This window comes from Macrobrachium rosenbergii, chromosome 33, assembly GCF_040412425.1.
Source record: "Macrobrachium rosenbergii isolate ZJJX-2024 chromosome 33, ASM4041242v1, whole genome shotgun sequence".
NCBI classification, from domain to species: Eukaryota; Metazoa; Arthropoda; class Malacostraca; order Decapoda; family Palaemonidae; genus Macrobrachium; species Macrobrachium rosenbergii.
In genome coordinates, this window is record NC_089773.1 from 4,567,577 (window position 1) to 4,579,840 (window position 12,264).

Genomic DNA, 12,264 nt, shown 5'->3' on the forward strand with positions numbered 1-12,264 from the left:
TAATGTTCGTTTCGCACGCAGGAACCCCAATCAAGCACACCTGCTTATGTACGTAGTTATGCTTGCATTATTTTCCTAACACGAAAACGTTAGCAAAGAATGAATTTAAATAATAAATGAAGGAAATAATCCGAATGCACAAAATAAGCTCGAAAAAGGACAATTAATCAGCAGCAATCTAGAACGAATGGGAGGGAGTGCCGTTCCATGGTGGTGATACTACTACTACTACTACTATTACCACGACCACTACCCGTACCAAAATCGTATTTTGTATGGTACCTTTGTCGTATTTCGCCGTTAGATATGTCCGAAAACTTAGCACCGTCCATCAGGCTGCAGAAGGAGATAAAGGAGAACTCGTTAGAAGTGCAAGATTTCATTGCCGACCTTCGGAAGTGGGAGAAGGACGTGAAGGAGAAGGAGGAGTGTCGGGAGGGCCAAGGCCGAAATGAGGTGGCGCAGGTTAGGCAACAGCGTAGCCCCTGTGGCCTTTGTGTGTGTGTGAGCGAAAGAGAGAGAACGTAAAAAGAGAGAGAGAGAGAACGTAAAGAGAGAGAGAGAGAGAACGTAAAAAGAGAGAGAGAGAGAACGTAAAGAGAGAGAGAGAGAGAGAGAGAGAACGTAAAACGTAAACAAATGATGGTAAATATCACGAGCATAAACAAAAGAGATCGACGTATCTTATTTTAAATCGGAAACAGAAGGGTAATTCTGTGGTTTAGGGGGTCAAGATTCACTGCTCCCTTTGTGTGTTTGTTTTTTTTGTTTAAGTCTTCTTTCGACATCTGCAAGCAGAAGTATATCTGCTGAAAAACGAGCCGTTTATCTGCTTACAGAAACGGAGACTTACGATCTAATAAAAATTCTATGGATGCGTATCCCCTAAGACATGTTTTTGTTTATTTACATTCCCCCTTCATTCCCTTCATTTGTTTTTTTTACAATCTCTGCTTCTGTAAGCAGATAAACTGCTCATTTTTTCTCTCTCTTTCATGATTCGATATATATTTTTGGTAAATCGGTATTTCTAAGTAATAGCTCCACTCAGACTATATGGAACAGTTCGCAAATATGAAAGTCATTAGGGAGCCATATGTTCAAGAAGGGAGTGGATAAGGAAATCTATTATAAAAGGAACTATACTAACCTAACATACCCTAACCTGACCTAGCCGGCCGTGTTACTTAGCCTGGGGTATACTGTGGAAATCTATTTCTCTATAGTATTTTGGTTGCTTATCAAGAATTTACTGTTATTTTTTCTTGGTCAGCTGTAATTAACCTGTAATTAACATCAAAGCTGATATGTTGTATATTGGGCATCCTGGAATACTGTCGCACATGCTCAGTTATATGGGAACTTTCGGTAAAAAATGGAGTTAACTTCACCGGGAGGCCTAAGTTACACGGCCTACTAGGTTAGGTTAGGTTAGGTTAGGTAGGTTAGGTTAGTATAATTCCTTCTATAATAGGTATCCTTAGCCAATCCCTTCTTGAACATATGGCTCCCTAATGACTTGCACATGCGCGGATGTGTTCCTAAAGGGTCCCCAACCATGTTGGATACAAATATGAGGTTAATAATAATTGACTTACAATAAACAACACCATCTCTTTCATCAGCAACACTGAAAGCATAGGAAAAATCAATTTCCAAGGTAATAGTCTGTTTGGAGCTGTTCCGTAGTTTTACTGCAGAAATATATTTGCTAAAAAATTACCAGTTTATTTGCTAACAGATGCAGAGATTTACGATTGTCTCAAAATCCTGTGAGTTCGTATCCCCTAAGACATGTTTTTGTTTATTTACATTCGCCCTTCATTCCCTTTTTTTTTTTTTTACAGTCTCTGCTTCTGTAAGCAGGTAAAGTGCTAATTTTTTCATTGTTTTCCGTGATTCAATAAATATTTTTGATAAATCTGTGTGCTCATCTTGACTTTAGGTAATGCAGCAAATTTGGACTCCTAAAACTGTAGGATTACCTTCAGTTTTACCAAAACCTTTTTGACAAGAAACTGAAAAAAATAATGGCCAGTACTTTTCAGTCGTTTTGGTAATATATTCTTGTAATTCCCAACTAATTTAGGCTTTGTTCCTAAACAAGTACAAACCTTCAGTCTTTACGTAGGCTTTACATAGGATTTTGCATGCAAGTTCGAGCTGGAATGGCCATTAACTTTCAAACACCTCTCAAACAAGGTTGTTAGCTACCAACGGTGGGGGGGAAGCCCCACCCACACGTCAGTCTGCACTCCACTTTGCTTTGGCTGCTGTCGTGTAAAGGCGTCTCTGCGTTTCTCTGCCCGACTGCCGTTCGCTTGCCTTTTGTTTTTTCTCTGATATATATTTGTCTGTGATTGTGTGCTAATAATTTATTATGCAAACCCCTAACTTGCAACAGCCTGGGAAGAGGAAACCTTTAATAATTAAGCATTGCCCAGGTAAGGATAAGCTTTGCAATCGGCACCTCTCCTCTCTTGAAATAGATCCACAATCATTGTGCGTATCATTGTAGTGAGTGTCGAGTCTGGCCTTATGAACAGTGGGTGATTTTCATTCATTCATCACCACACCAGATGACCTATTTAGTCCCAGTGCGTGGCCTCTGGCCTAGACCTGGTACAGTATTTCATTCTCCAGTGCCATCAGAGTGCAGTACTCCGCCACTGACACCAAAGATTACCTCTGGTTCCTTCTTGCCCCCGGCCAAGCTTCCACCTGCTGTTGCCACTCCTAAGGGAGTGGTTTCCCCTTCGCTGTCTCCTACTGCTTTGTCAGTAGAGAGCCATTGGAGGGGAAAGGATGACAAGTTTGACTAATGTCCAGCAGTCTCCTTTTGCTCGGAGGGGAGATGTACTTGGAAGGACACTCCTCTCTGGGGCGAAGGGAGAGGGCTTCTCCTAACCCGACCTGTCTTATAGGTGCTGTGGAGCCCGAGGGGCTTAGGGAGTTATGGCCATCCCTAGGCCTCCTGGGGGAGCCAAGTATTTGAGGATTGATCTCCCACTTGAAGGTCTCCAAGGGCCTTCTAGTAACCACTTCCTCCGTGACCACGACAACTTCCATGGTTACAGTGTCTACCGGCTCAAGGGCCACCGCTACATTGCTGATAACGCTGCACTTGCCTCCTCCAGTAGTGTGGCCACAGGTGTTACCCTCTACTTCATCTTCTCTTGGTGACATCCTCCTCCACACCCTGCTGTCCAAGGCCGGCCTTGGCTGGAAGAAGTTGAAGAAGTGGTGTAGGAAGTCTTCGTCATCATCGTCGTCTTCATCTTCATCTTCTTCATCTTCATCTTCAAGTGCTGTCACCTCCTCCCCTTCTACTTCCAAAGCTAGCAAGCAGAGAGAGAAGGTTGGCTCACCCGTCCGTGAGAAGTCCCTTAGGGCTTGTGACGGCCAGCCTTCTCCATTATATTCAGATTCGTAAGGGCCCTAATAAAGTAGGATATGCTGGTTTATTACAGCCTTTTGCTGATGCTGTTAAGTTATTTACTAAAGAGCAAACTTTTCCTACCATGAGTAATTTTATTCCTTATTATTTGTCTCCTGTGTTTAGGTTATTTATTGCCTTGGTTTGTTGGTGTTTAATGCCGTACGAGTTGGGATTGTTCTCTTTTGAGTTCGGTATTTTGTTTTTTCTCTGTTGCACGAGAGCAAGAGTGTATTCTACTATGGGCGCTGGTTGGGCTTCTAATTCTAAGTATTCTCTTTTGGGTTGTCTGAGCAACAGCCAAGTCACTTGCTGACAGCACTCTCTGGTGTTGATGAGCAACAGCACCACAGTAGTGGCATAAGTCAGCTAGCAAGGAGAACCGATGTCCCTCCTGCTACACTGGTTGGCGAAGCAGGTGCACAAGTGGGCGGCAGCTCACTCAGTAGAGTTGTCTGCCAGGTGCATTCCGAGTACTCGGAACATAGTAGCAGACAAGCCAGACCACATTCATCTCATTCTACCTTCGGGACAATGTCCACCAGTCCTTGTATGCATTTTCCTTGGGTCCTGTGGTGGTTGCCCAGCAAGTTTTGTAAATAGTTCACCCAGCCCCCTAAGGGTGCAGGTTGCATCTCATCTAAGGTATTCGGTAAGCGAGAGTGTGCGAGAAACTGGTCTCCTCCCTTTTCTCTTCTGTTTGTCGTCTAGGGCAGAGAGTCAGTTTGCAAAGCGGTATGTGCTGGACGGAAGAGTTTTGCAGGTGAGTTACTCAACAGGGCATGTCCATCATCTTTTAGTTCTAGTTGGTCAGATGCAAGTTCCTCATTTCTCCAGACAAAGGGAGAGAGGGAGAGGTAATGAAACGAACCTGTTGGTTTTAATAGCATGTTTTATTGGATCAGACATACTGTTTCTTTCAGCCTTCACCAGGTAATAAAGACAAAATCCTTACTTTATGCCCAGAATTCTGGCAGTCGCAACATCCCATATGTTCAACACACTAGAGGCACGTGATACCCTCCTTTGCTCTTCCAGACCAGGAAGGCGGTCCCAGGTGAGTAGAATCAACCAGTTGGTTGAGAGAGTACTGTACCTAGATTCCTCCCACCAGTGGGTAAGTCTCCTACATAAAGAAAGGTGGTTTGTATTTGCGTAGAAACGAATAGCAGTTTTGTAAAATACAGTAATTTGTATTTTTCTTAAAATACAAACCTGAGTTTCTTTACTTTGAAGGCCCGCCTCAGCCACCCTTCACTCTGGCACCTGGGCTGGAAGGCAAAATAGAGTGCATACCGGCAGGTGGTGGGGCTTCTCCCTACCTGGCGATAGTAAATGACCTTCTCTCAAAGTTAAATGGCCGTTCCAGCTCGCATTCACAAGCTAAATCCCTATGTAAAGAACTTCAAGTTTGTATGTTAGGGAAAATACAAATTATTTTAAAAATTTGCCATTTTAAATGACTTTTTAGCTAGGGTGTTGACAAAATATTTACAAAACAAGTATATTCCTTGACTTCAAAAACAAACAAGGGATTAGTAGTAGTTTATAATATGGGATTCATTGTGTACTAGTAAACTTCAGCTATTTTTAAAGATGTTATTTAATACTGATGTGGGAAACATGTATTTTTCAGCTAGGAACGCTCTATACATCAGTTTTCACTAAGGGAATTAAATAAATTACTATTGCAACATGCAGTTAGATAGTTGAAAGAGTAATTTTAACTTGTGGTATTATACCATGGTCATGGAGTTCGGTAGCAAATAGGGGCACTTGGGAACTAGTGATACTGTAATTAATCTTGCAGATGGGGACCATACAGCTGGTATAGTGGTTAGTGTCATTGCATGCCACTCAGATGTCACGGGTTCGCGTCTCCGCACGGTGATGAAAAATCACTGGCCCTGTATCATGATCAGTTACTGCTGTGGTGTTGGGTCTGTGGTGGCAGGTTGAAACCAACATTCTTTGGGAGCTTGAATTTCAAGTCAATGGTCCCTGTGTGTTTGTTCCATGTGAATAGGTTTCATCTGCTGAAATAATAATGCAGTAAACCCCCCGTATTCGCGGTGTCATGATTTGCGGACTTGCCTATTCGCGGATTTCTGTATGGAACATATATATGCATTATTCACAGAAAATTCCCCCCCATTCGCAGTATTTTTCACTGAGAAATATTCACTAATTACTGTATTTTGATATGATTTTCTTGACTAAATGCACTTTTTGTGATAAAATTGTTAAAATACTCAGGTATAAGCATTTTTAGAGTTTTTTTGTGTTTTGAACTATCAAAGTAGGCAGTTATAAGTGTTTTTAGAGGGGTTTTAAGTATCTGTGGATTTTAGCTATGCACTGGGGGGTGTGGTACGCATCCCCAGCGAAAACGGGAGCTTTACTGTAATACAATGGTGAAAAATTATAGCCATATTATATGATAGACTTTAATTTATTTGAAGTATTTGGTAAGTTATTTAGGGATCCTTTAGAGAAATACAGTATTGGTAGAACTGTAGTTGTAAATGAAAAGAATATTGCACCTTTTACATGGACAAAGGGAACAAAGTGGAATTTTTCGCAATTTGTGGCGAGCATTACAATGTTTCATTGTGTCTCTTGTGGTAGTAGTATCACATCACCTTGTGGCTGTGCTGCGTGACTGTGTTTTGATGAGATTGCTACTGGGTAATTTGTTCCCAACCTCTTGCACAGTTGAATGCAGTTATATCCAAAAGGGTACTTACATTAAACTGGGGTCTAAAAAGTCATGCGTGTTGTGCTTATAATGTTTCCTTCCTTTCAGGACTTCCCTCCTGTCCGTTGCAGAAAACCAGATGGCTCGACCAGGAATATAGTAACTGACAATAGGAAAAGGAAAGAGGAAAGAGAGCCCGACATGAAAAAGAAAGAAAGGATCTCATCCTATGATTACGCTGCCTGGGACAGATTTGATGTGGTATGGTATAATAACATTCACAGATAATTCCTTGAAGTTACACAAAACTATGTTTTGATTTGATAGCAAAGTCCAGTACGTCAGCCCGTGGTGCTTGACGTCTGAAGAGTCACTCCCTTATAGCTCCCATAAGGGGCTACATTGCTATTAAGTTGTGGTGGTGTTGATGTACGCTGTTTTGAGTAAGGTTAGCGCACTCTTTGGAACAGTTTGGTCAAGTGAGCAATACTGAAAAGGCAGAGAGAGTTCAAAGATTGCGTGCAGTAAATCTAAGAATGGTAATTAACACAGTGGAAGCATTTCTCCTGTTGCTGCCACAGTAGGTCAGCTAGATCCTGCCTTGGGTTTATGCAAGATGATAATTTTCTTGTGTATATGAACATCTGGAATATAGTCATAGTATTTTATACCTTTTTAATTTGATATATATGTTAAGAATCTCTCCAACCACATTGTTTTACATTGCATTAAGTGTGTATGGAATGAAATCCAAAAAAAAACTGGTTACCATTTATCTTCTACCTTGCAGAATTAGTTACATATAATCAGCACTTAAAATTTTTTTTTTTAAAGAATATTCTAGGTGTTCTGAAACATCAAAACTTTTAGGAAAGTATCATTGTCCTTCATTGCCTCGGTAGAAAGGAAGTAAGGATATGTCAGTTTTTATTTTAAAGAAATGTGAAATGGTCCTGTGACAGAAAGGATGGCCAAGAGTTTACTTGTTAAAAGGACAGTAGACCTGGATCTGAGAGGAAAGTCAGAGAGTGAGTGACGTGCGCAATTATGGAGTAGCACAATTTTTCTTTAAATGCCAAAAAAAGGAAAGATCAAGGTAAATTAGGAGATTGTGTTTTCTTCTATATTGTTTAAGTTAAATTGTCTGTTACTGCCAGTTGAATAGGTGTTGAAAGGATCTAGGGAAATGTACTGGACTGTTCAATTCTGAATGAAGAAAAAGATTGTATAAAATTATTAATGGCAGAGGTACAACTGGATCCAAGAATAAGAACAGGTATTATTATGAGCATGAAAATGATGTGTCTGGTTCATAAGAATTTTGAAGACTGACGTATGTTTTTAATGAAGTTAATTGCGGTAGAATTTGGTCAGGATCTTGTATTTAGGTCAGATATAAAGCACCAGTATAAAAGATTTAGTTATAAATTGGAATGCACGACTACTGTTCCTAAAACCTTAAACAGTCGTGTAAAACAGTTTGTGATCCAGGTAAAGGGTTTGCAGGCTAGTCTTTATAAAGTACATTGTGTGACCTAGAATATTTGACTGCCCTTTACTATGCTCAGCTAATGGACCGTCATTATTTAATAACAATCCAGACTCCATCATTGATTTAGTATTTTTAGACCATTTTTAGGAGGAGTGTGGTCACTCACTGATTCATGCTTGGGGAGGAAGGAAGTAGAATATTGTATTACACATTCAGCAAACACTTGAATTTCCCCTGAAATGTCATGCACACGAGAAGAAACTACCAGGAAAGACCATGATTTTGGTTATTATTTCCTTTATGATACCTTGAGCCAGAAACTGTACCTTGGGATGCATACTTTAGATTTGAGTTTTCTGTTTTCTTTAATTTGATGTAAGTGAATTACTGTTTTCATTTGGGACCTGAGTGTTCCTGGTGTAGTGCATTAATTGACAAGCTTTTCTTCAGAAAATGTAATAAATAAGTCAGGAAATTGCTCAGTTGTGAAATCATCCTCCTTCGGTCACATAGAAATTAGGAGGCACTGCAGTGCAGCATTTTTAGTTAGTTTTGCTGATGCTATCATTATAAATTGGTTTTTGCAGGATAAAGCCCTTGAGTCGTCATCGTCTGATGATGACAAAGAATTGTCATCAGAAACCTCTGAATCCCAAACTACTGAAACAAACTCACAGAGTTCATACAAAACACCCAGCCTTAGTAAGAAGGAAAGAGCTGTCAAACTTAAAGATGAAGTAAGTCCACTGTCAATATTGTTGAGGTTTGTATTTCCATCATTAAGGTTGGATCGACCACATACTGTACAAAGCTTATAATTTATTCTAAACTAAAAATAGGCAAAAATTGAGAGTGCATTGTGGCAGAATTTCAACCCACAAGCAAAACAACACACAACACTCACCCTGATCCTCGGTTGCTGGAGACGGACCAAAGGTCCACGGTCGCCAATCACAGCACACAAAACCACAAAACAAAACTTAAAACCGACCCTCCACCAACAACGAACAAAAAAAAAGAAGAGACACATGAACCATTAATGTTAGTACAAAAAAACCAGACGAACTCCCCGTCCACTTTCAAGGTTGGACCTCAACTACTAAGACTCTCCCAAAACCAAAATCTACCTAACATTTCCACAGACAGACAGCGCCGTAAACGACTCCAACAACCGAACCACCAATTACACTCTCTCTCTCTCTCTCTCTCTCTCTCTCTCTCTCTCTCTCTCTCTCTTCTCTCTCTCTCTCTCTCTCTCTCTCTCTCTCTCTCTCTCTCTCTCTCTCTCTCTCTCTCTCTCTCACACACAAAACATTGGGAAATGGTAAATACAAACAAATTCATTCATCCCTCTATAATTCTTCCCCCTTTTTAGCATTTCCCAACTAACACCTTTCACACTGCATTCAAATTGCCTTACGCAACACCCACGGATGCTCACTAGCAGGTCCTCTAGATCGCGTTCGCGGGCACGCAATCATTCTCTCAGAATCACTTTCTCTTCCAGCAACATTCAGATTCACATTTTCTCCTCCATTCTCTCTCAGATTCACACTATCTTCTTCACTACTACCACTCAATTTCATCCACAATCTCATCTATACCCTCTAACTCGTTCCCAAATACCTCCCCCAATTCTTCAACTAACCCATCCCATTCGCTCATTGACCTTTCGAATTCTTGCAACGATTCATTCATGCTTTCAATCACTCGCATATTACTGCTACGCTCTCTTACTCTTACACTTTCGCTCACCTCCAACCGTTCACTCACCCCTACACGTTCAGTCAACTCAGTTATATCAAACCCGCATATGCTATACGTCCTATTCATACCATCCCATTCATCCGTATTACACGCTTTATCACTCATTTTCACTTTGGCACTCACACCCCTATCACACAACTTATGATCATTCCGTTCACTTACGTTCTTCCCTTTCTTACGTTTTCTACCATACTCTATCAAAACAAATTGCTGATCCTCCATGCACAAGCTCTCATGCATACTTGGTTCACCCACATTCGATTTCAACCATTTATACACCCCATTCTCTCTCACATATTCCGGTACATCCTTCCATCTACGCAATTGGTTATGATGCGCTCGTATTTCTCTCACACTACCATCTACACATACTTCCCCTACAACATAACAAAGCCCGCTGGGACCAACTTCCAACACTTCATATGGACCCTCAAATTTTTCACGCACTTTATTTACATTCAACCGCCCTTTCTCGATTACTTCCTTCAACACTTTCTCGCCCACCTTGTAACTTTCGAACCTCTCATGTGCCTTCTTCCATACCTCCCTATCATTCTCAGATATACCCAATCTCGGTCTCACTAGCTTTTCAAAATTTAATACATATTTACACAGAGACATACCGATACCCTTATGCACGGTGGTGTTGTATACCCACAATGCTCGCACAACATTTACATCCCAATCATTATCACATTCACTCATCATACGTAATATCTCCGTCAACGTTCTCACCGTTCGCTCCGCCAATCCATTCGCACTGGGCATATACGGCGTAGAGTACACATGCTCTATGCCCCAATCACGCAACATTTGCTCAAACTCCCATCCAACAAATTCAGGCCCATTGTCACTCAACATTCGCGTCGGCTTGCACACACACATTGGCAACATCACTTGACCCACCATTCTCGCTCCGGTCTCACTCTTTTTGTTCCTCGCTACTGCATATGCAAACTTACTCAAATGATCTACCATTACAACCATTCCCACATGTCCTCTAGCAGTCACAGGCAACGACACACAATCAATCACAACCATCTCAAATAACTCTTTCATCTGCAATCGCAACACAGGTGGATTCGCATGCACACTTTGATACTTACCCTTCTGACAGTCCGCACACGTAATCGCTACATCCGCACAAATTTTATTCAATCCAGGCACATACAATCTCTCTCTCATACATTCCCATAATTTATTTTTCCCCAGATGCCCAAACCTATCATGCACTAATAAACACATACCCACGGCTGCGTCTTCCGAAAACACTGGCACATACACTTCCCCATCCCATATTCCTTCCTGATGCAAAAAATAAACTATACCTTTACATAAAACAAATCTCTTAGCACTTCGCTTATAGACTTCTAACTCAGACGACCAACTTCCTACCCTTACACCCTCTAACACACACTCTCTTAACATACTTATTCTCATGCACTGATTTTGCATCTGCTTAATTTCCTCTTCACTCAACAAATCATTTTCACTCCTTGCAATATCTACCATACCTACAAAACTAGTTTTAGACACATCCCCTCCTTTAACCTTCGTTATTTCCCTGCCGCCCTTTCCTAAAATTCCCCTCCCAACATCCACACTTATATCATGCATTCTCATAAAATCAATTCCTAATAAAAAACAGGTTGGCATATCATTCTCATCCATGACTACAAAATTATGTATTATTTCAAATCCCCCTAACTGAATTTTTAATTGCACCTCCTCCCATACTAACACACTCCCTTGTCACAAACCATGTATCCTTACACTCGTTGATTTTCTTTTTATATCCTAATCGCACCTTTCCAATTCACTAACTACTGTACTACTCACTAACGACACTTGTGCTCCCGTATCTACCAAACTGCAATATTCACTCTGATTCACTGCTACATTCGTTACTAATTTACCTTTCGCTTCATGCATACACGCTCTCACGGCTACATTCACCTTCTTAGCTTCCTCACAACCATCCTCATCGCATTCATCTTCAACGATATTCTCAACTGTACCCCTTATTCCCTCATTTTCCTCACAATCACCTTTCTTAACCAGCCAGCTACAATTATCTTTTCCACATTGAACATTTAAAATTACATTCGTACCATTTTCATTCACCCCTCCTTTATACTCCACCGGCCTATTCCATCCAAAGAACAATCGTACTGTAATTTTAAATATTTCAGCCACTACCAACAACACTTTCACTAACTTTTCCTCCTCATCTAATTCCCTTCCTTCCTCACGCACTCCTCCTTCCGGCATTTCATTCATCACCTTTTCACGTAACTCATTCATGCTTGCAGGTACTCCGTCAATCAACCCATTTGTTTCCAAATTACTCAACCCCCCAAACAGACATTCCCACACACGATTCTCCCCTACATACTGTTGTTTTACCACAAATCCTACAGGTACTTGGTCCGGGTCCCAGTCGCTCCTAACCCTATCATCTCGTTCAGTCCACATACGCAACATAGCATCTGCAACAACATTCTGTCTGCCTTGTACATACTCTACCTTAAAACCAAACTCATTCAAATCCTCTATCGTTCTCGCAATTCTTGCATTCGCACTCTCCTTTTTAACCATATATACTAGTGGTCGATGGTCCGTATTGTACAAAAAATAAATAATTAAAAGCAGGCACCATAATGGAATGCTGTATGGACAGTCCCAGTTTATCGGTGGCCTTGGATACCGGCGATCCAGTTTTACGGCGCTTGTCTATTGACGACGACAACTGGATTTTCTGCACCAATATGCGTTGATCTCGGCTTATCGGCACCGATCTCTGGTTATCGGTGTCGATAACTGGTTATCAGCGCTGATAAGCTCTGTTATTTTTGATTTTCGGTTATCGGG

General features: G+C 41.0%; 1 protein-coding gene across 2 annotated transcripts in view; it reads left to right on the forward strand.

Moving 5' to 3' along the window:
- The first annotated feature begins 221 nt into the window (after positions 1-221).
- The window catches only part of LOC136855813 (RNA polymerase II-associated protein 3-like), a 36,602-nt gene continuing 24,559 nt past the window's right edge, over positions 222-12,264 (forward strand). Inside the window, exons 1-3 of one of the 2 annotated variants that reach the window (XM_067133169.1) lie at positions 222-465; positions 6,243-6,395; positions 8,214-8,363. In XM_067133169.1, coding sequence (XP_066989270.1) covers positions 307-465; positions 6,243-6,395; positions 8,214-8,363 — 462 coding nt within the window. In that variant the 5' untranslated portion in view covers positions 222-306. The remainder of the gene's footprint in view (positions 466-6,242; positions 6,396-8,213; positions 8,364-12,264) is intronic. The other variant, XM_067133170.1, reaches the window with a different exon arrangement.